This window comes from Sinocyclocheilus rhinocerous, unplaced genomic scaffold, assembly GCF_001515625.1.
Source record: "Sinocyclocheilus rhinocerous isolate Xijiao unplaced genomic scaffold, SAMN03320098_v1.1 scaffold2788, whole genome shotgun sequence".
Lineage (NCBI taxonomy): Eukaryota > Metazoa > Chordata > Actinopteri > Cypriniformes > Cyprinidae > Sinocyclocheilus > Sinocyclocheilus rhinocerous.
This window is the reverse complement of record NW_015641436.1, coordinates 314,603-339,752: the sequence shown is the minus strand read 5'-3', so window position 1 is coordinate 339,752 and position 25,150 is coordinate 314,603. Positions and strand designations below refer to the sequence as shown.

The following is a 25,150-nucleotide window of genomic DNA, read 5'->3' as shown; positions in this document are numbered from 1 at the left end:
GAGCCGCAGGGTTTAATTTGGTTTTGTTTGTGTATGTTTTTTTTTTTACTCTCAAAGACGTGATTTCCATTCACTTCCATTATATGACTGACAGACTGCAACGGTTTGAGTTAAAAATCTTCATTTGTGTTCTACTGAAGAAGCAAAGTCACCTACATCGATGCCCTGGGGGTAAGCAGATAAATATCAAATTTTCATTTTTGGGTGAACTATACCTTTAAGTGCCCCTATTATGGGTAATGGAAGGTTCATATTTTGGTTTTGAGAGTCCCCAACAACAGGTTGACATGCATGCAAGGTCAAAAAACACTTTCATTGTCTTATAATATGCATTTATTTTTACCTATTGCTCAACGACTCCCAAACAATTTGTTGAAACGATTTATTTTTCCAAACCCCTCCTTTGCGTGATGCTAATCTGCGGTGATTGGTCGGATTGGTCTCATTTTCATTTTATCTTGCCTGTAATGCCTGATAAAGCAGCGTTTGTGAGTGCAGCGCTGCTTTGTGTACAGTGTTATCGGGGAAACAGCTATTTTTACCGCTCCAAAAGCGGCACCTAGTTGCAAAGAATGAATTGGCATTTTCATTCAGACCAAAGCAAAAAACCAACAAGTGGGCGGGCAATATGCTAATGTTTCATGTTGACGTCAACACGAAACGGCTTGGGATTCATTTTAAAAACGACTCGTTTCAATGACTCAGAGTCGACTCTTTCTTTTGAGAGACAATAACTTTATACACAGTGAACTTTCAGTTTTAAAACTTGCCAGGATGTTTTCATTCACTTAGAGCTGTGTTACACACTGCATGAAAGGTAATTTTCAAAAATCCATAATAGGGGCACTTTAAGGAATAAATTCATGGGGTCAGTATGTTCTCTAAATGTGAATGTAAAGGGAGTTTTTTTTTTTTTTGAGTTTATGATTAAAACATGAACAAACATTTTCCAGTGGGATCAGAAAAATCAACTTAATTCAAAGAGAAAACAAGTTTTTATTCCCTATTTGTTCTTGTTTTAATCTCACTTAATTTTGATCAGTATCTCAGAAAACAAGATTTTATATATCTCAAGTAAATGTATCTTGATTTAAAAATGTTTGGAACAAGAAAAAAAACAGAAGAACTTGAGAAGAATTTTTTTGCAGTGCATGTAACATATAATGCCATGACTTTATGAATTTAAGACTTTCTGTCTTCTTAAGGCTCTAATTTGTGGATGGGTGAGTTAATACTTTTTTTAAGACCTGCAGAAACCCTGTAAAATGCACTGCAGCTGAAACTGTAGTAAACATCAGCAAAATACTACCAGTCAAAAGGGTAGATATTTTCTGAGAAGCACAAAAGCTCTGAAAGGTTCCCTGGAGTGTGTAAATGTCAGCTGTGTGTTACTGTACCTGGAAAACGAGTTATCAAAGATGAGCGTATAGACTCCAGGATTGCGGACTTTCAGTTGGCCCTTTATGGTTTCTTTGTGTGAGTTACAGCGTGTGAGAGGAATCAGAACCTGAACCACAGGGACATAAAATAGATTTAGCACTCTATGAAGTAAAAGGGCTGCTAGGATTTATGCTCGTCATTTCATGGAGTGAGAACGGCTTCCAGAAGATAAAAAGAAGGATGCATTTGAGACACTGCCACACTGAAGAGATGTAATAATGCAAGCTGATGTAATGTCTGTGATGTTTGTGAAGACATGCAGCCTGCAGCAGTTTGCATTATCCTAACTGATTATTATTCAACATACAGTTATCATACACGGTCTAGTTTACTGTAAATAACAAAGCAGTCAATGTTGGGGAAACTATATTACCTATTAACAATAGTTTTCATTAACTGAGATAAAGCTGAAATAATCTAAGTAATCTAAGTGTGAAGTAATCTAAGTATTCAATGAAAACTTAAAAATCTTCATCTTAAATAAGTTCAAACACTACAACTAAACAAAAAAAGTTAAAATACTAAAACTAAAATAAAACTGAAATATAAATTAAACATAAAAATGTTTCAATTAATAAACAAAACTAATATAAATTACAAAAGAACATAAAATGACCAAAACTTAAACTAAAATTTAAATGCAAGCTGAAATATATAGATAAAAGCTAATTCAAAATATTAATTAATACTAAACAGTTTATAAATAATACTAAAATAACAATGACTACAAGTTAACAAACGCAAAGTAGCTAATAACATTAAAGCAGGCATTATATAGTCAATTTTTCTCTGGCAGATTTCATAATTTAATATTTATAAGAATTTAACACAGAAAAACAATAAGAATTTCAATTTAGGTGAATGCATCTAAAGTGCACACATAAAATAGTCATAAATTGAACAAATGAATAATAAACACAGAATTGTCAATCAATTCTTTAAAAACAACAGTATTTAACTAAATATTATTTCGCTATTAAAAAGCAAAAGGTTTTATGTTCCTTTGCTTCCTTTTTGAAGCTTGAAAGCCTTGTTTTCCATTCTATTGTTTGGAAAAAGTTCTCCATATAATTTAAAAAAGACCTCCTTTTCCACAGAAGAAAGTCAAAAGTAAATAATGACAATTATAATATTAGAATGTTTCTTCTAATTTATTTGTTGCTCTCCAGCACTAAAAGTGGGGCAATATTTAAAGCCGTGATCTGAGAAATCAGGTTTTAAAACACAAAGAGCCACCTATAACTAGGTTTTTCATGAACTATTCGAGCAGCACAATAGCAAGGCCATATTTTACAGCTTTATGGTCAACTTATGCACGTGCATATGTGAATGAGCATGAGTGCACTTTGCCCGTGGCAACCTCTGCATACCAAACAGGTGTTGAAGGGCATGCATGCCTGTGTTTGTTACCTTGGCCTGCTCAACAGGTGTGTCAAGTGTCTCTCTGTACACCACAGTGAAGGAGATGCTCTTGGGCTCGGAAGAGAAAACCCAGCTGATGATGGGTCCGCAGTCGCCCACAGTGATGGGAATGGCGCTATGGCAACTGGACTTGACAAACAGCTCACGGGAACCATCGCCGAAATGAGGAATCTCATCTATATCCAGAGGCACAGAGGCACTACAGAAAGACATGCACCCAATCATCATCAATAATAATAGCCAGATGAGTGTGCATGTGGTTTTCTGTTGGCATACTAACGTGAGTTCTCCTGACTTAAGGAGGGTGATTTCTGCATCCTGTATAGCAGGGACCATCTCTTCCTGTTCATCAGGGGTCACGTCACTCGATATGCTACTGTAAAACACAATAATCACAACCGACCATAAATAGATAGAACATTGTTTTTAAAGCTAGATTGTTCGGAATGGTTGCCTGGATGTTGCTATGATGGGGTTTGAATGCTTGTTAATGGGTTGCTATGTGGTTGCTTGATGTCATAAAGAAAAATCTGCTCTTATGTCTAAACTGTCTAAAAAAAACACAAAAATTGAACTGTACTTGTTGTTGTTTTTTTAAATAAGTTCATTGAACTATATTAAAACATTCTGTATCTTTTAGATCTCAAAATTTCCCAATACAAAAACTAAGCTGCAAAAATGAGTCCTTCTGAATTCGTGCAGCTGTATTATTTATTATATAATGCAGATGAATACTTTTTTTTAACTCATGAATTCCCACCTTTACACTGCTGTTCAAAAATTTGGGGTCGGTAAGATTTCTGAAAGTCTTTTTTGCTCATAAGGCTGCATTTATTTGATCAAAAATAGTAAAAACAGTAGAATATTATTGTAGAATATTATTACAATTTAAAATAACTGTTTTCTATTTGAATATACAGTATGTTAAAATGTTATTTATTCCTGTGATGCCAAGCTGAATTTTCAGCATCATTACTCCAGTCTTCAGTAGCTATGTTTCCATCCGAAGTTACGAATTAAACTTTAATTTAATTTGAATTAAATTAAATTCAAATTAATTAAATTAAATTGTAATTAAAAATTTAATTTGCTGCAGGAGATGGCACAGTATAATTTTGGTATACAATAAATGATGAGCTTCAGAGCATGCAGACGGTCATGTTATCTTATTTTCGGAGCCTGCTGTTTGGGAACGCAGTTCTGGAAGTTAATTATAATGAAGCACTTTGACAAGATTTTGCTCAAGCATTTTAGAATGACAAAACTAGCATTTCAGATGTTGTGCAATGAGATCGTTCCATAGGTTGGTCCAGTTTTATGCTGTCCCATTGCAAAGTCACATGTCTTTTTTGATGCGCATTAAGGAATTGATTCGGTAAAAGTGTTTCCATCGTAGTTTATGCACATGTTTTCTTACCAGATGAGAAATTTATCCGACTTAGTTGAGCACACGTTTTTATGCAAATTTTTTCGAATTTATGCGCATCTTGGTGTTTCCATCCAACATTTTTTTTATGCAATATCCCAAACGTCCATAAAAATAGGTGAATAGAAACATAACTAGTGTCACATGATCCTGCAGAAATCATTCTAGTATGCAAATTCATGCTGATCCAAACATTTCTTATTATTATCAATGTTGAAAACAGTTGTGCTGTCAAGTGCCAAAACACTTGAAAACATAACTAGTGTCACATGATCCTGCAGAAATCATTCTAGTATGCAAATTCATGCTGATCCAAACATTTCTTATTATTATCAATGTTGAAAACAGTTGTGCTGCTTAATATTATTTATAGTTTGTGTGGCACATTTCAGTTTTGATTGTTATGGAAAAGTAAAGTAAAGTAGCTGTTGTTGAAGGATAGAGCAGCCAAAATCTCAATTGGGCCCAACAGCAAACCTGCGAGCAAGAAGCATTTTTACTTCAAATGCAAAAATGGTGTATGCATCAAGCTCTTAAAGGCACAGCGGCAAAAAATAAGTAATTAACGCGCGCACATATTATGATGTGTTTGATGCAAATAATAAGGGAAAAACACTGAAAAACCTAAATGACTAAAAAAAAAATATCAAAAATAAAAATCTTTCCATCAAAACCCTCTCCTTTCCCAGGGAGTGCGTCTAATTACAGAAACCTCACTCACACACAGGAAAATGATCTTTTGAGGTTGCTTTAGAATTATATGCCAGGCAGGTGCTCATCTCAGAGTGACAAATGTTAGGAAATGTACGCAAGATGGCATGAAATGCATAAATTGACAGTCATCTTCCCCCGCAATCAATCTCCCGGCAGGACTTCCTGTCTGTCTGTAACACTTATTTGAGGAAGCATCACAGCACAATTTTCTAAACAGAGGCCCGGTGATGCAGCCTGGGGAATCTTGATAACACTGCTACAAATTGGACCATTCTGAGAGTGATTGTGAACATGGGAACGTTTTAGCGAATCTATTGTCTCTGCTCATTTCTTTTTGTGTGTGCATATTTGTGCACGATTCATACAGAAACAAACAATTCTTTATCGGATTTCATTTAATAAATGCGGTTCCTTATTTATTCCCTTAATGATTCTTTTAAAGTTAAGATCCAACTCCTCCCACTTTACTTATCCCTAAATCTACCCATCTCCACCCCCTGGATCAAATTGTTCCAATTACTCTTATACATATTGTTGTTACAAAATGTAGTTATATATATCCTGTTACACATTTTGTACTTACACAAACCATTCGGCGGGTTGTTACATGTGTGTAGTTACAGAAATATTACAGCTCTAGATACTATGTACCAATGTGTACTTATACTGTGGTTACACACTACGTACACATCTAGTTACTATGTAAGTACACAGGTATTAGGGCCACTTAATATAAAGTGGGACCTAAATTTTTTCCTTTTTTCTTTTTAAAAATGGAATTTTCAGCATCATTACTCCCGTTTTGTGTCACATGATTCTTCAGAAATCATTCTAATATGCTGATTTGCAGCTCAAGAAATATTTCTTACTAGCAATGTTGAAATCAGTTGTTCTTTTTTTTTCTTTTCAGGATTCTTTGATGAGTAGAAAGTTCAAAAGAACAGCATATTTTTAAACAGAAATCTTTTGTAACATTATAAATGTCTTTACTGTCACTTTTGATCAATTTAATGCAACCTTGCTGAGTAAAAGTATTCTTTTGTTGTCTAGGATTATTTGTTTGTTTGTGTGTGTGTGTGTGTGTGTGTGTGTGTGTGTGTGTACTGGTATATATGGCTTATGAGGACACAAATGTGTATAATGACATGGGTACTACAACGTAAACATGGTTTATGAGGATACCTCCTGTGTCCCGGTAAAACAAAAGGCTTAAAAAACATACAAAACAGTGTTTTATGAAATTCAAAAATTGCCAGTAATTTTCTGTAAGGGGTAGGTTTAGGTGTAGGGTTGGTGTAGGACGATAAAAAATACAGTTTGTACAGTATAAAAACCATTACGCCTATGGAGAGTCCCCGTAAACCACAAATGCAAGTATGTGTGTGTGTGTCCTTACAGGTCTCCAGTTTGCCCTCCATCTCCTTCTTCCTCCTGTGATCCAGTGGTGGTGCGAGAGTCGCTGTCATAGATCTCGTTCACCTCCTCATCCGTTATGATGTCAAATGCTCCATCATCCAGTTTCTCACCAGGATCTGTAACTGCAAGTCAGAACAGGACATTATCAGCCTCAGTGTGACATCAACCCATGAGAAATGTAAAAAGTGAGTAAAACGGAAATTAGCATTAAGCAAGGGACCTGAAAATGTTGTTGTGTTGTTATTTTTAACTAAAACTATTAACAATGTATTTCATTTATTTAAAATATAGCTGAAATATAATTATTAGACGAAAAACTTAAAAAGCCTTACCAACTAACTGAAATAAAATAAGTTGAAGTACTACAATTACTGTACTACAACTAAAACTGAAATAAAAATAAATTCAAGCTAATCTTTAAAAAACAAAAATGAATAAAATCAGAAAATGCACAAAAGAAAAATGCTACAACTTTAAAATTAAAAGGAAAACTGAAAATATTAAAAATAAAAGCTAATTTAAAATAATAATACTATAACAGTATATAAATAATACTAAAATAGCACTGGGTCTTTCTAAGTATCATTATTCAGGTTTGAATTACTAATGATGCATAGATGGGGCTGTCACATGTTATGTAACTTTTCTGTTATACTCCTTTCAAATGTCAGGATTTTTACTGAATCTGGCTTTTTGAACCATCAAGCACCCCCTTGAGAAAGACATACAGAAACATTTATTAACAAGCAATATTCGCTGTCCAATACATCAATGACAGGACTGCTTGTTACAGTCAAGACAAATTTGTGACATTTTCTTGTCAATAACAATGGCACATGTTAAAAACAAAGCTCTCTTTCTTCTTTTAGTCTTTTAGCATTCAAGAATGGACTTCTTGCCCATTCAAATCATTCCTAAAGACAATCTTCAGACACAAAAGATGAATGCCAGGCAGAACAATATATTTAAGCACTTGAAGGTTCTCTCAATCATACGTGCTGCTGTATTCACATGCTCAGAATGAAAAACCCACTCGATGTTGACAGCACCTTTGTTATCAGCACTTATGTAGAGAGTTTACAGGAAAGAAAAGTAACTTTTATGCTCGCTAAGGGAGTTTTGAGGTGCTCTTAAATGGAAAAAGTTTCCTGAATTTAAAACATAAAGAATAACAACTCAAGTAATTTTACATTCAAGACCTCCAGGGAAGTTCCTACTTACAAGACAGAAATTATGATATGATAAAGAATAAAATGGACATTTTCAAATTTCTCTTTTTTTACTGTCAGGAGGCAGAAAGCTTTTTAGCACTAACGCAACACAATGAGGAGCAAAGGATGCACATTTGGTGTGTAATTTAAGTTTTATCTATCATGAGAAATGCAAGTTGATTGCACAAGTCTGTTCTCATGAATCAGCTAAATGAGTAGTGTTTTCTGGATACTCTTCATCAACAAACTGCACACAAACTAAACTACACAGTTAACTACACAGTTAACATTCACAGCTGTAATATAAATTGTTAAATTAAAATTGTTATGGTGGCATTCATGTGCAATCACCTATTAAGTATTAAATATGTAAGTATTTTTAGGGTCTGTTTTCGGATGTATCTGTACCTGTAACTCTTGGTGTGGGTATATAAGGTGGTGGTGGTTGACCGGCAGCGTTTGCATGAGGCGGTGGTTGATTCTCTGACAAGCTGTTGAGTTCAGCCTTTGTAAATCTTTCCACCACAGCGTTGTGCTGTGTGTGGCACTCTCGACAGCAGCGCTCCTTCTTTGAGTTTTTTGTCATCACATAATTATTGCTGCAGTAGTAACAGAAGATACGGCCACACAGCCTGCCAGGAACACAGAATAACATAACTCCAAATATTTGGCACAAAAAACATATTTTTAGACCAAACAATGCATCACTAATATAGAGTCTGAAATACTGTCTTTTTTTGAGTCAATTCTGGCGTCCAAACATATTTTGCTGAGGTTGATGAAAAATTCAGACTCAGTGTAAATAGTTCTGTAGCAGACAATTGTTGGCAAATCATTTATCAGGTCTTAAAATATGAATTATATAAAATTTTTACATATTGTAAAAAGGTAATATAATCATAAGTACTGAAAATAGCACGCTATTTAATTAAACCGTTTGTCCAAAATGAAAATTTGCTGAAAATGTACCATCAAAGATGGTACATTTTGTTTCTTCATCAGAACAGACTTACAAAAATTTAGCATTCCATCACTTGCTCACTCACCAAAGGATCCTCTGCAGTGAATGGGTGCTGTCAGAATGAGAGTCCAAACAGCTAATAAAACATCACAATAATCCAAAAGTAATCCACACAACTCCAGTCCATCAATTAATGTCTTGTGAAGCGAAAAGGTGCGTGTTTGTAAGAAACAAAACCATCATTAAAGCGTTTTAACATTAAATCATCGCTTCTGTTGTGTGGACTACTTGTGGATTATTGTGATGTTTTTATCAGCTCTTTGGACTATCATTCTGACAGCACCCATTCACTGCAGAGAATCCATTGGTGAGCAAGCGATGTAGTGCTAAATTTCTCCAAATCTGATCTTATATATGAAGAAACAAACTCATCCATATCTTCATATCATCAGAATCTACATCCTGAGGGTAAGTAAATTTTCAGCAAATTTCCATTTCTGGGTGAACTAGTCTTTTAATGAACTCAAAGAATTGCAATAAAACCTCAGGATGTGTCTAAAAGACCTGAGGTGAGGACTGACTAAGAATGAATTTCTCTCAGTGATGGTATTTATTTGCATGTTCTGTCTGCATTGTTTCAGCCAGATTGACTAAAGTCATTATGCAGATCAGGTAGCAAAGCAAACAGCCAAAAATGTGTTGTGTTTGCCCAGAAAAAAAAGACAATCATTTAATTTAAATCTCCAATGCTAAACCTGCACATACAGATTAATCAAAAAGCTTTTGGACACTCAAATCTCACTTAAAAATGCATAAATATATTTGCATTATTTAACAAAATATTACTTGAATTTAAAGAAATATTACAAATTTTCCAACAAAAAAACATTAGCATTTTCTAACATGGCATGATTGCCAAGTCTTTCAGAACCTTTCTTCAACAAATGTGTACAATACTTCTACTTTCCTTAACTTGAATGTATTTTCTGCAGTCTTTTGCATTTCACTTCACTTCTAACTTTAGATCAGAGTGGGTGTTCGTGAGATTGCCCACCTGCAGTGATGGCGCCGCAGCCACCACGTGAACTGGCCCTGGCAGCCCAGACAATGTGTGGCCTCTTTATCTACCAGCCGCCACTGCTCCTCCGCTCTCAGCTTCTGCTCGAACTCCAGAGCATCCGATTTCTGCCACAGAGCATCCTTATCCCTGAAAGACAGAGAGAAAGGAGGAGGTGAGAAATAAAGACTCCGAATCTCTTTGCTTCTCTTTTGTCTCTTGGGTCCTCAATGTCTTAAAGCACCTTTCATGCTTCATTTCCATTTCATGTCAAGGGTAAAGTTTTATAATATCTGCCGCTGTTTGATTATGTGAATCATTTTATTCATACTGAACTGCATATTTCATCAAAAAAATAAATGCTTATGTAAGTTCCTGAGTATCTTAGACACTTCTGTGGCAGCAGCACCTTTATATTTGTTCGATTGGGTTTTCTACCCAGCTGTCCGGCTCTCGTTGAGAATTAAAGAGAATTACCTTACAAACCTTGAGAACTTAATAAGCCATACACTTAAAAAGAGCAAATAACAAACCAACATCTGCTTGTGTGCGAGTGTGGCAGGAACTGAATTAAACCGAGACAGAGTAACAACAATCCAGCAGGTGAGAACGGGCCCTTGACCTGCTTTTATGTGTGCTTCTTGTATTTTGATATACAGACACTTCACACCACCATTATTAGTTTTTTTGAGAATTCAAGTAGCTTCATCTGTAAAATTGTTTTTAGCCTTTTTTTAGTTTTTCTTCCCTGAAGCGTGACCGGAGCTTTTTATTTCAAGCGGCACAAGATGACATGAAAGAACAAAGTAGTTAAAGAAATTGAGGGGCTTCCATCAAGAAAAAATTATAAAAATATTTATAAAATATTTTAAAAATTCCAGCAAAAATGGTCCTATTATTTTCATTCGAAAACTATTTTAAAACAAAATGTAAAAAATTTGAAGTGCGAAAAAAAGAAAAAAATCTAAATGATAAACCAAAAACGATCTACCACACAAATCATGATTTTCACATCTAACCTTTAAAAGAACAACAAAAAATATATATATTTCAAAACTAATTAAAAGTATTTAAAGTATTTTCAAAAAGACAGTCAAATTTTTCTACCAAATCTATTTACACCAAGAGTAAAATTAATCTTTTTTTTTTGCTGCAAAACATGCTAGGTGTGACAGAGCTTTACGAACATGACTAGACATGATGTTAGGAAAACTGGATAAAGTTAAAACCTAACCTATAATCATGAAACACGCTAGCTAATCATAAACAATGAAATAACCTTGTTTTTAGGTAAGGAAAAATAAGCTAAACCTGAAGTGCAAGCGATATACAGACCTAATAAGTTCGATGAGGCGTTCCTCCAGATTTACTTTGGTTTGGCCCAGATCCTCCAGCTCAGCAGACATTCGAAGTTGCTGATTCTGAGCCTCTGTCAACACCTGATCCAATTTCTGCTTTAGTTCTTTCCTCTCTTTCTGTACTTCACTAAGAGCCTCTTTGGTACTAAAGGAGAGAAAAAGAAAATAGAAGTTCATAATAATGCATACAAATATAACCGGACCAATAATTACTCAAATTGAATCTCTTCCCGGTTCCAAGAAATCCTCATGTAGATCCATTTGGAAATCCATTAGTGCAAAATCCATTATCTGTGCTGCATTAACCCTCATATTGTGTTTTTGAACGCTCACCTTGATACACTTTCCTGCAGTTGCTGCGTCTCACACTCTCTCTCGCGCATCTGAGTCTCACAGTCAGTGATGTGAGAGTCTTTCTCCGCAATCAGACAAGAGTCTTCAATATTTACTGCCTAAACGCACAAACAAACAGCCAAATGCATGAACGCAATCTGTACACAGAAACATCAAACATTTGCATATCTAGACAATGCTCTGAACAGTTATTTTGTCTCATTTAGTTTTATTTTATCTTGACTTTCAGCTTATCCAAGGAATATAATAATAAATGCTGATTTGTTTAACTCATTACTGTAATATTAAAATTATAGCATTTAACAATGTGTTAATTTTAACACAAATGTTCCATAACTAATCTTTTTAGGACATGGCAACACTTACAAAAAAATAATATGGTTTTATCATGGTTGTTTGTACAACAGTACAACCGTGGTATTTTGGACATGTACCATGATAGTATCGTGGTATTCTTTAAAGTATCATGTAAATGCATACATATCACTACCATGGTCCATTTTAAGGCACCACAGTATTACCACCTAAAATCGCTACTATACCACGGTACGGCCAAACTACTTTTTGTGAGGGAATACTGTGTTTGTGGTGTTCTTTTAGATACCATGTAAATATGGTATAATTCAGCATCATGGTTTTACCATCAAATACCATCACTGTACAACTGTACTTCCAATAAACCGTTTTTCAAAAACAGTAATGCAAAACAAAATAACAGAGTGAAACAATAACAACAGCATAAGTTTTATTGTTCCAAAAAGCTGCACAATTGGAGGAACATTATTTTAGAAAATAATTACAGTGGCATTTGTACTCTAATTGACAAATATCTGCAGGTAACAGTCTGTACTGTTCCTAATTATAGATCTAATGAGAAGTAAATTATTCATCACTGTCTGGCAATTAACCCCAATCTCTTGTCTTCTGTTCCACTGTCTCGCACAGTGGGTCTCCAATGAACGGGAACAAAAGGAGCAGCAAGAGATCAGACATTCATCACCTACTAATATCAGTGTTATCAGCCAACAGAGTTGAATAATATTCATTCACATGCTGGTATGCAAAAAGAATCTGATGATCATGTAGCTAATTGAAATGAAAGTATTAAAAGTGACGCTGTTAGACTATCGTCACCTGGCTCAACATTTACATACCTCTAACTCTGATAATTTGGTCTCCAGCTCAGATGTCTTCTTCAACTTCACGTCTAACTGAGTTTTCAAGTCCTCAATCTCTTCATTAAGGCTCTAGGTTAAAAAAAATATGCATAAATAATTAGAAATTATGCATAAAGTATTAAAAAAAATTTAATAGTCACTATTAGTCACAATTTTATATGAAAAGTACTTGGATTCCTTTTAATCACAAAGTAAATCAGATAAAACATCACTAAAGTCTACTGGAAATGCTGCATTCATATCAAGTCAGAATTACTGTAATTATGAGTTCCTGCCTTGTAAAATGCATTCGCATTGTTGAACCTGAATTGAGAGCAATTTTTCTCACTTAACTGCTGTGACATGTAAAAACAACCAAAAGGCTGTGATAGAAATATGTATGTTACATATTTCTATTTTATATTTCTTCTAATTTTACTATTAGTAATTAATACAGTAAGCAGATATAAAATGCAAATCAACCGCAAAGTCTGATACATTTAATGCATTTTGCATTAAGACTGATGTTACCATAGAAACAAATTATTTCAGAGAGCTTGTACAGAGTAGAGTTGTCAACTTGTAATTATGGTAATTCTACCATGACATGAACGCAGCATAAGTATTTGACAGAATAGATTTGAAGTGATAGTGATTGATGATTCTGAACTCATTTTACCTTTATCTGGTTTTTGAGAGTAATGCTCTCCGTGCTCATCTGAAATTTCACTGCGGTGATCTCTTCTCGAGCAGCGTCCCATTCACCCTCAGTTTTGTCCAGCAGCTCCTTTAGCACCAGCACAGTTTCTGAAAGTTTCTCTGTCTGCTGGAGCTCTTCTCGTAGACTAGAGTTTTCTTGGTGAAGAGCCGCCAAGCTGGCATTAAGTCTCTCTGTTTCCTTCACTCCCTGCTGTTGAAGTTCTTGGATCCGAGCAGCTTCGGCAGCCCATTGTTCCCGGGCTTCTTCCCGATCTGCCGTTAGCTTGCAAATTGTCATTCCCAACTCTGCCATTTCTGTGTTGACCCGATGGAGACCATCTCTGGTCTCGGCATTCTCCAGAACCAACCTTTCATTCTGGGCCTTAAACTCTGCCAGCTCCTCTTGGGCTGAATTGAGTTTGGCAGTTGTTTTCTTGCATGTGGACATCTCCTGATTCAGTTGCAAAGTTATTGCATCTACCCGTTCGCTAGACTGCAGCAGCTCTTTCACATGCAGTCGATTCTGCTCCTCTGCCTGCTTCTTCAACTGCTCAGTCAAGGTTCGTAGTTCTGCACTGGAAGCCTCGGTGACCTCCAGCTTTGCTTGGGTCTTGTCCTTTTCCTCCACGGCACTGTGGAGTTTAGCCCTGAGATTGAGCACCTCCTCTTGAAGCCTAGAAACCTCTTTCACATTCAGTCCCAGCTGATCTTCCAGGAGAGTCACTTTTGAGGCCATCTCTTGGGTTTCTTTAGCCTGGCATGCACTCTGCTCAAGTTGGACCTTCTCTACAGCCTTCCTCTGGGCCTCCAGACTCTTAATCATCTCTGTTTGTTTGACAAAGGCTCTTTCTGCCTTTGTCTTCTCCACTTCCAAATCCCTCTCCCGACCTTCAAGTTCTTCCACCCTTCCCTGGAGCTCCTCACAGAGCTTCTCCCGATCCTCCAGTTGGGAATCCTTATCTTTAAGCTGTGCCATCAGGTTTGCCTCATTGCATCTCGCAGCTCCAAGACTCTTCTTAAGTTCAGCAATCTGACTGTTGATGTTGCGTATCTCCTCCTGCATGGCTGCAAGAGATGCTTTAAGAGTGACCTGAACCTCCATGAGGTCCTTGTTCTCCAGTTTCAGTTGGCGAACTGAACTTTCGGATTCCTCCAACTGCATGTTGGCCTTATGCAGACTTTCATCCAGACTTCTGTTCTCCTCTCTGAGCCGCTGCTCTCGTTCATCCACAGTCACTTTACCATCATCAATTTGTGCTCGCAACTGCTTCTCCGAGGCCTTCAATCCAGCCAGCTCACTCTCCAGGGAAGATTTGTTTTCAAGCAACTCCTCCTTGGTTTCTTCATTCTTATTCACCATCTGGAGGAGCTTACTGTTTTCCTCCATTAGCTTGGCACAGATGTCTTTGTATTCTCCAATCTTCTTGGCCTGCTCTTTGGTGTTGTTCTCCAGTTTAGACATGGTTTCTCTCAGACTCTGTTTGTCGCTTTTAAGCTTCTCTGATTCCTTCTCCAAAAACTGGACTCTCTTGGTACTGGAGAGAAGACTGGACTCCTTAGCCTTCAGCTGTGTCCGCAATGTTTGCAACTGTTCTTCCAGACCACTCATCTTCTTCTCAAGCTCTTCTTTATCCTTTTGCATTTCCTTCCGCTCCACTTTGGCCTGCTTTTCCATAGTTTCCAGAGAGTGCTGGAGATCTTGCAGTTGCTTCTGCAGGTTGCTGGTCTCCTCCTCTCGCACTGCAAGTGCCCCTTGAAGTTTGTCCATGACGTTACGGTGCTCTTCTGCCCTGGTTTGCAGTTGTTCACCCTTTATCATCCAAGCTGCAATTTTTACCTCAGCCTCTTTGAGTGCTTCATCCTTCATTCGGACTTTCTCAGCCAGCTGTTCTGCCTGCCTCCTGCTTTCTTCTCCTTCTGCCAGAGCATCTATCCTTCCCTTCTCAGCCTCTTTCAATTCATTTAACAGCTCGTGAATCTTTTGGGCAGAGTTGAAGTCACTGGCCGCCCTCTGGCCTTTCTCATCCAATACTCCATCTAGCCTTGCCATCAATTCCTCATTTTTACGCTCTGCGGCTGCCAACATGTCTTGGAGGTCCTTATAGGAGGCCTCCCTGACAGTCTCGTGTCCCCTCAAGACCTCCAGCTCACGGGATAGTGCTCGTTCGCTCGCAGCTAGCACCTCCAGGTTCCGCTGGAGCTCCTGATGGTTACCTTGGGCAGCTAGAGAGACGTCCAGCTGCCTTTGGAGTTCTACCACAACCCCGCGGAGTTCACCCGCTTCGCTGCCTAACTGCTGAACCTGGTCGAGGAGATCTCTTTGCTTTAATTCAGATTGGTCCAGCTCCAGACGGAGCTCATCTATAGCACTGATGGAAGAATCATTTAGTCCACTAGAGTTTTGGACAGACATGTCTGATAGAAGCCCAGGTCCAAAGTCTGGACTCCCAGGGAACTCATGGGCCTGCTAAACGGTTTGACAGAATGAATGTTTGTGAGAGGGAATATACATAAACAGAAAGAATAAAGACAGATCGCTTCAAGTTGAATCAGAGCAGATTTGAGACAAACACTGCCATCTACTGGATATAAAACTGTAGCGTAAATGTTTCTACAGTAAGCTTAGAATGACACATGACAACAGGGAACTTCTAAAGGTGTGCTGGTACCTGTGAGTATGTGCTGGCTAGACTGTTGATGCTAGAACTACGACTCGGTGGTTTCCAAGTGTGACTGGGGGAGCTAGTCATTCCCAGTGTCCTCCTGTGAGACATTTCTTTAATTAATTTTAAATTAACTTAACTGAACATCAATCAGCTGAATCAAATGCATTCACACACACATACTATTACCAGTCATGACAAATGGACTATAAATTAGGAGCATTATTTTTGTGCCAATGTGTTTGTATTAATCTACTTTTGATGTTATATTTATATTAAAAATTACACAAAATTACAGCATGCTCTTACCTTGCAAAAGTGGGCCATCCTGAGTCAAGGTCATGACCCCTGGATGCCACATCAAATTGAACATCATTCAGCTCATACAGGTAATTAATGATGTCCACACTGAAATGGGGTTTGAGAAATGGACTCCGGGAATTATACCAGTCACTACAGAGGAACACCAGTAAAAAAAGACATTGGAAAACATAGTCTAGCTCTCCAGGATAGTACATACTTTAAATGCATAGTAGAAGCATATGAACCGGGATGCTTTATCGCAGGTTAACTTTAATCGCATGTCCCTAATCAGGCATGCATCTGAAAGAAGACTGCCACAATATCTACAGAGTAAGTGCAAACTTACAAGATAGCAAATTACATTGTACTGGCCATATTAATTCGATCTCGCCATGGGTTAAACTTATCGTGCCATGTATTCATCACAAGCACTACATTGTCTAAGAAATAATCAATCAGTATTAAAAATAAGGAAGCTCACATTAAGCTTGTATACACATAGCACAGACCCATTAACGTGGAGTAAAGAGTACTAGTGTTTTCTTAAAACAGGGAAGGCAATTTAAAGAAGTAAAACTATGAGGGAAGCTCTCTCAGTATTGTTTCTACTGAATTAAGCAGTGTGTTCTTAAAATACTGTAAATAGAACATGGGGAAATTATACTGTAGCTTAAGCACAAGTTTTCGCCTTTTTTTGGTTTAGATGGTGAACACGGACATCAACATTGATAAAATGATTAACCTTTCTTACAGAATATCAAGTTTTAAATGACCATTTTAAATTATTTATAAAGTAACAGATATAATTTACTGCCATGATTAAAATACAATCACACACTGCAACATATACACAATGTACATATACACATTGGGCCTCATTTATCAATCTAACGTAGAAACGAGCGCAGATCTGTGCGCACAAATCAACTTACGACAGAGTTCACGTGTGATTTATGAAACATTTGTATGCCGCCAATCTCATCGTACGAATGATCGTATGTTGATAAATGTGGCGGCAGAAAACAATCGTCATTTGAATAAATACTGGTAAATATAAACAGCCTATTTAGTTCCCCTCACTCTACAACAAATATTTTAAATTTAACGGTATTCAGAACAGAACAAGAATGAAAAATAAGTAGTTATAAAATTATATTTTAAACTGTAAAATAAAACTAGGCTATAGTGGCATTCATTATAAACAGCATACAAATCAGCTGAGACCAGACGTGAGATTTGATCGTATCCACCGCTCACGTCCATATTGATAAATTCCACGTTTTGCGTTGAAACGACCGTACGCCCAATTTTCTGTCGTACGTTCGTTTCGTAAATGAGGCCCATTGTTTTTTTTTATTGCATGCATATTATTTTTATTAGTTTGTAATGTTTGTATTGTTACGGCTGTTTTTACTATGTAAAGTACTTTAAGACTCTACTTTTAAAGGTGCAGTAATAGTTGATTATGATGACATTTATATTTCAAATGTCCATATAAAGTATTTAATAAAACTTTTGTAAATCTGTCATATATATCCATATTATTCATACACTATACAAGTTTATCAGTATCATTATAACTATTATTATTGTATTTATAATTCCAATGCCCATTATGTATACAGTACTTGTCAAAAGTTTGGAAACATTAGGATTTTTAAATGCAAATGGATCAAAAATGCTGTAAAACAGTAGTAATGTGAAATATTATTACAATTTGAAATGACTGTTTTCTTTTTGAATATATTTTAACATGTAATTTATTTCTGTGATGCAATACTGAATTTTTAGCAGCATTACTCTAGTTTTCCACACTACTTTGCTAATTTCTAAAAAAAAAACACACACACAAACATACCCCAAACATTTAAATGGTAGTATATCACGGTAAAACAACCGTTTTCATTTCATTACTGATAATAATAAGAAATGTTTCTTGAGCAGCAAATCAGCTTATTAGAATGATTTCTGAAGGATCATGTGACACTGAAGACTGGAGTAATGATGCTGAACATTCAGCTTTGCATCACAGGAATAAATTAAATTTTATTGCAATAGAAAACTTTTATTTTAAATTGTAATTCTATTTCACAATACTACTGTTTTTACTGTATTTTTGATAACATAAATGCAGCCTTGGTGAGCATAAGAGACTTCTTATTTGGAAACGTTTCCAAACTTTAGATGGGCAACATGACAAAAAGATGGGCAACATGACAGATGAGGAGACAGTGAAGTGTTACCTGGTGACCCTGTGGTTCATGAGGCACTGCTGGAGTGTGTCAGCCAGACGCTGATGCACAAGTGAGTAACGGATAAATGCTCTGCCTTTCCCCAGAGATGTCTTCAGCTAAGAGAGAAAAAGAACAACACTTTTACTGCCACTCAAGTATCTACAGTGGCCCAAAACATATCTGACCCCTTTAAAAATATGAATGACAATAGATAATTTTTTTTTTTTTTTTTTTACATTTTCAACAAGTGGTTGCTAGGACGTTTTGCGTGGACTTATAGTATTTAATGCTTTTCAATTGACAGTATTTTTTTTCCCTTTTAAATTGATGGATATTAGGGGTGGGTGATATACCGGTAGAGATTTTGGACTATTGTCTCTATCGCGGTTACACACTCGTGTGACATTGCTGTACTACCTGTTCATGAAAACATTTCATTTGCAAGCGTTTTTAAGCATTTCTGTTTAAAAGCAAGTCATTTTAAGCCACTGTAACGCAATCAGCAGCAAAACTCATTTCGCTGTATCCGTGCGCTGTCCGAGAGACTGTTTCTGAGTGCTGTCAGAGACGTGTACATGTGAAGATAGTGCTCATAGAGCGCGGGAGTATTGAACGTTATTTTTGGGAGTTATTTTTGCCGCTTTATGGGCCATGAACGGTTGAATAAACACATTTGTATGTGTAAAAAAAAATGCCCATCTTTGAAAGTATCCTCATAAACACAGTAATTTAGGTCTTAAAGAGCAGGTCATAAGGGTTTTCGAAAAATATCTCTTTTGCAATTTGTAAGGTAGCTATCCTTTAAAGGGGTCATATGATGCGATTTCAAGTTTTCCTTTCTCTTTGGAGTGTTACAAGCTGATTGTGCATAGATAAGATCTCTGAAGTTGCAAAGACTAAAGTCTCAAAACCAAAGAGATATTCGATCTACGTCACTGGGTAATACATTAGCATAATCCCCGCCTGCCCGCGAAATACGAACACTCTCTGTGTCGAGAAGATGCTATGTTCCCCGAGACCACAGCAATACAATTCGAACCTTTTGTTGTGCTCTCATTTTACGAGGACTACTTAGTTAGTCACGTTAGCACTCGGCTAACGTATCCACCATTATTGTTTTGTTAAGTGATTACAGTTTAGCAGCTAAACTTTAGCTGTGGGCACGATTCCCTTGCATAAGTGTTAAACAAAATGTTTTTATGTCATTATTTTAAGACGAACGAACCGTTTCGAAATCATGGACAAATGACTATGTATAAATGTATATTCTGGGAAAATTACAGTGTTTTCTGACCTTAGATGCATTTAAACCTGTTGTAGGGGACTCTAACACAATATTAGGACACTTTAAAAAACCATATGACCTGCTCTTTAAGTGAAAGCAAACAGCTGAGGAAGAAAACACGTGTAACAGAATATTGGATCCGGGTAGCTCTTAAAGTGACAGCAGTCTAATATTCCTGCTGTCTGTCATTCATGCTAATCAAACAACACAACAGAGAAAATCTCTCATTGCTCTTAACTAAATCACTTTTGTAACTTTAATAAGAAGAAATATTTATCTAATTTACACAGTGAAGAACATGCAGTGTTTTTTATACATTTGCATACACATAGACTATTACCAGTAACTTGGTCAAAGTTACGTATCTGCCACCGAAACTAACCACACAACAAGAGAAGGAAGCTGGTCACCACTGTAGCAGAGCTCAGCATCAAGACAATACAAATACAATTTTGACTCTGGACAATATCAAACAGTGGTCATGTGGAAGTGCTACTTTTAAAAAGAACATGGCATTTAGATCCGCGTATCATGCGGGCAGACAAAGAACAACCTGATCAATAGTATCACTAAAATCGCTTGTATTTCAGTGAGAAAATGGAACTGTACAAATCCGAGGAAGGTTTGTTTAAACAAAATGTGTGTGTCTACAGACATGCTTTGGTAAGAGATGTCGACTAATACTGTACAACACATAATAAAAAAGGGTAGTTAACATGGACATTTACCGCTTTTTCATGCATATGCAACAAAAAGAATAATAAATAGAAACAATAAATGATTATTATTAGTATATATGAATAACAAAATATTAGTAGTATTAGTAAGTTATTATTGTTAATATTATTAATAAGTAGTGCTGTCAAACGATTAATCGCATCCAAAATAAAAGTTTTTGTTTACATAATATGTGTGTATGCTGTGTATATTTATTATGTATATATAAATACAAACACATGCATGCATATATTTAAGAAAAATATGTTATGTTTATATATTACATATTTTTCTATAAAATATGAATATATAAATGAATAAACATGTAAATATTTTCAAAATATATACTGTATGTTTTTGTATTTATATATACATAATAAATATACACAGTACACATACATATATAATGTAAACAAAAACTTTTATTTTGGATGCAATTCATCGCAATTAATCATTTGACAGCACTATTAGTAAGTGAATGTGAATGACACAGATTTATGTATTTTTATTACATGTTTATGTATTTGCATTAGTTTGCAATGTTTTTATTGTTAACAATGTTGATTTATTATGTAAAGTGCTTTGTGAAGCTAATTTTGGTGCTTTAAATAAAGTTTGTTATTAGCACTATTATATTATATTATATTATATTATATTATATTATAAATTGGTATTTGCTTTTTATGAATTATTATCAATAACTATTTTTATATTATCATTATTACATTAATATATCAAATTTCCATATTATATATTATACACCTACTGTTATTATTAATAAATTATTTTGTTATAATAAAAACAAAAATAGGAGTAAGTTAAAAACAGAAATGTAGTTTTAAAAGTTTTAGATGCACTATTTAGCATGTCACACAGAAAAATGCTGCTCAGACGCATGTTAGTGTTAGAAGTGTGAAGTGAAGATGTTTACCTCTGGAATTGATTTAACAAAGCGGATTCCATCGTTTGGTCCTTTGATTTTGGCAAGGCAGTCACTGAAATAATCCCAGTAGTCTTTTCTGGATCCCAGAAATGTTGTTTTCTCTTTCTGGTCAAACTGAGCAACATAATAATAACATAACACTTCAGATAAATGACTGAGAAACATCTTAAAAACAGACTCAAAGAAGTTTCAATGGAAAATTTTCAATTCCTTTAGAGACAGCATGAGATCTCATCTTGCATGATTAGGGATTTTGAGTATATCCATATGGCCCGCTTCACACTTGGTATTAGCATCCGTTGCGGGTGATCAGATCCCAAGTTGTCGGCAGAGACAACTGTCATTTACACCTGATATTAACATGCATCTCCTGTAACCACTTGTGGTTGGGTTTAATCAAAGCAAGGTTTCCCATTATGTGACTAAATACATCAGTCTGGCACATCATACACAAACATTAAAGCACCAGAAATATAAATAAAGCACTTTTGCTGCCAAATCTCAGTGCAAAAGCGTAATTTCGATGCTTCATTACTGCAAAAAATATATGTTCTTCCTCAGTATTTTTGTCTTGTTTTCCAGTAGAAATATCTATAGATTATTTAATCAAGATACATATACGTGAGAAGCAAAATAACATATCAGAAATCTTGTTTTCTGTGAAACTGATAAAAAAAAAGTGTGTTCCTGATTAAAACATTTTTGTCAGTGGGCTCAAAACAAATTAATTCAAAGGGGAAACATGTTTTCATAACCCACTGACTGATATTCTTGTTTTAAGCATAGACTCAATTAATTTTGTTTAATTTTTCCAAGACATTTTACATTTGCACCAGTAAATGTATCTGGATTTAAGGATGCAACATTTAATGCCGTGACTTCCTGCTCTGATTTAGGGCCCTTTTAAGGCCTTAATTTGTGAAAGTGCGACTTAAGACTTCTTAAAACTTTTTAAGACCAGCAAAAACCCTGTCATATGATCTGAACTTTTGGGCTTTTCTACACTTTTTTTTCTTTTAAACCCACACATAACGGCAAAGTTTAAAATCCTTACTTTAGCACAACGGTTGATTGTCAGGTGAGTATGCGGTACTGTTTTGTTGGTCAGGATGCATGAGAATTTACACACAACATATGCAATGTGATCACACGCATTTCTGACTACTTTACACCTGTTTTCTGTGTCTATGTGTCTCTGACCTGAAGCAGGTACTCCAGTTTGTAGGAGAACTTGTGCAGATTGGAGCTGTCATCTGTAATGGGCTCGCCGTTCTCCTTATACTCCTTTGTCAGTTCTGATACAGCATCTATAAAGAAAGATCATGAGAATGATGCAAGTCAAAGATACCTAGATCACATTTTAACACAATTTCAGAGGAATATACTGTAATTAACAATGATCACAGGCAACAAAACCCCAATTTTATAGTCATTTTTCAAGGGTTTAAGAAGTGTTTTTCTCCTTCTTTAGACCATCTTGGTTATATTTACTCCACGTGCCTTTCATCCACCTCAGGAACTGAAACGGCACACATGAGGGATGAACTCTGACACGCAGGTCTCTCTCGTTTTGCATTTCTCTTTCCCCCATGTTGAAAGCCAGCACCCTGAGAATCGCAAATTGCACGTGCTCCACCATGGACCACCGTTTCTCTTTTTACTCTCTAAACAATAGCTCTGCCTCTCTCATTAAGGTCAACGCACATCCATACCATGCAGATCTCTGATAATCCGTTGGATCTGACCCTCCCCGACTGCAGCACCAGTGGCCATGGTCTGACTAGCTTCCTGCCAACGGGGTCAAGAGGTCATCTGTAGTCTGCTGAGTAAAAGAATCACAGTGACAACAGATAACTCACATTTGACATGCACATTATATTTAGTTATAGAGAAGCATGATATATCAGTCACATTAGCTATTTTAAGTGGCATCGCCTGTTGTCCTCTCACATCAAAATCCACTGACATAATTGTTTAGAACTGTTTTTGCTTGTAAACTGTGCGTGAACTGAGCTTTCCACTGGAGGAAGCAATGTTATGGATAGAGGACTTGTATTTCATCCGGAAGTGATGTTTTGAAGTTGAAAACGTCTTAACGATGGATTTGTTTCTTACAAACACACAGCTTTTTACTTCACAAGATGTTCATTGATGGACTGGAATCATGTGCATTACTTGTGGATTATTGTGATGTTTTTATCAGCTGTTTGGACTCTCATGCTGACGGCACCCAACCAATCAAGCATCATTATTAGTGCTTATACTTAAGTTTGAGTGTACATTATAATGTTTTAAAGCCTGATACAAGTCAAACTCTGGATTAGCGTTTCAATGCATGAATTACCTATTCTTAAAATTGTACAGATAAATAATATCGCTGGTTAAATTGGTTATCGGCTATAATCAGGCTCATTGCTTCAATTCACAAGGCCACAAATAAGGATCTCAGTATTGCCCTCTGTTGATGACCAACGTTTTAGCATACAAATAACTATAGTTAAGGCCAAAGTGTCTGTTTAATTTTTTTTTTTAAAGCAATAAAGGAACTACAAGGAACTACTAAAATTGTACCAATTGCAAGCTAAAGATAATTTAAAACGTGGTAAGACAAACCTACTTCTCTAATCTATTTTAACAGCTGGTTTAGACAGTGGTTTGGTGACGATTCTGAGGAACATAAATACTAAAAACCAATAACTGCAACTTTGCAGACAGTGTTGATTTTATATATAGCCTACTTAGATAGCATACGTGTATTTATAGATAGATAGATAGATAGATAGATAGAAATGTATTAACTTCACTAGTTCTTTTTAAATAGTCAAATGATATTCACTGCGTCTACTGTTTGTTTATGAGAATTTATGACTACCCAGAATTCTAAATATCAAGTTTCAAAATTATCACAGACATCTAAACCATCAGAGTGGAACAGAAAGACCTTTGAGAGAAACAATAACATGCATATTTACTGTACTGTTCGATTACGCAACAACACTAGAAACAGCTGTTTTTGAAATGTAAACAAACAGTGTCCGCGTTCTCTCAGACATTCCTTTGACTTACACGGTATGTTTTTGTTTTGTTTTTTCAAATGAAAAGGAACGAGTTCTTTGGAATATCCTTTTGTTGCCATAGAAACTGGATTTAAAAAAAATAATGAACAGACGTTAAACTGTATAAAAGTTCAGTCAAGAATTCACAGGGCTAAACAGCCAGTCTCGCGCAGGATGACATGTCAGAATGTTTATTCCGGATAAACGCGGTTTTAGACTGAAGTTAGCATGTATGTATTACAGTTGGAAGTTTGTTAAATGTGTGATAAATGTCTTGAAAGTGAAAAAAGAAGCTGACATACTTTAGCTTTCGTAAGGATCCGAGAAGGTCCACTTTTAGTTTACATCGTCACACAACCTTGCTAGCCTACGATTTTTGATTGACAGAAATTTCCGCCATAGACGGCGGGCTTGAGAGCCGAAGTCATTTTTTTATTGGACCGCGATAGCCCCGCCTTATGTCTGGTTACGAGAACAGAACTTAAACCAGCAAAAAAAAACAAAAAAACGAGTGATTTATTATGAAATCATATATATTATAAATTGTTTTATTAATTTTATTTATATTATTTATAATTGTAATAAATAAATTATAGTAAATTATATAATTTATTAATAATTTATATAATATAATAAAATTAAATATTATAAGAAAAGAAAAAAGAAAATAAATAAATGCACGTATGTTTATGGGGTGCAGTCTAACATGTGTTAATGCTTCTTTTAAAAAAGAA

The 25,150-nt window shown here is 35.8% G+C and overlaps 1 protein-coding gene across 3 annotated transcripts in view; it reads right to left on the bottom strand.

The window, feature by feature from the left end:
* The window catches only part of LOC107754903 (FYVE and coiled-coil domain-containing protein 1-like), a 28,541-nt gene extending 3,749 nt beyond the window's left edge, over positions 1–24,792 (bottom strand). The window contains exons 1-17 of one of the 3 annotated variants that reach the window (XM_016571531.1): positions 24,719–24,792; positions 23,073–23,182; positions 22,561–22,667; positions 21,349–21,474; positions 18,425–18,531; positions 16,188–16,331; positions 15,885–15,978; positions 13,196–15,682; positions 12,514–12,606; positions 11,339–11,457; positions 10,983–11,150; positions 9,645–9,797; positions 8,038–8,261; positions 6,399–6,540; positions 3,143–3,238; positions 2,851–3,061; positions 1,398–1,507 (exon numbers count right to left, since the gene is read on the bottom strand). In XM_016571531.1, the coding sequence (XP_016427017.1) occupies positions 1,398–1,507; positions 2,851–3,061; positions 3,143–3,238; positions 6,399–6,540; positions 8,038–8,261; positions 9,645–9,797; positions 10,983–11,150; positions 11,339–11,457; positions 12,514–12,606; positions 13,196–15,682; positions 15,885–15,978; positions 16,188–16,331; positions 18,425–18,531; positions 21,349–21,474; positions 22,561–22,667; positions 23,073–23,133 (4,442 nt within the window). In that variant the 5' untranslated portion in view covers positions 23,134–23,182; positions 24,719–24,792. The remainder of the gene's footprint in view (positions 1–1,397; positions 1,508–2,850; positions 3,062–3,142; positions 3,239–6,398; positions 6,541–8,037; positions 8,262–9,644; positions 9,798–10,982; positions 11,151–11,338; positions 11,458–12,513; positions 12,607–13,195; positions 15,683–15,884; positions 15,979–16,187; positions 16,332–18,424; positions 18,532–21,348; positions 21,475–22,560; positions 22,668–23,072; positions 23,183–24,718) is intronic. The other 2 variants (XM_016571532.1, XM_016571533.1) reach the window with 2 other exon arrangements.
* Between the last annotated feature and the right edge of the window lie 358 nt (positions 24,793–25,150).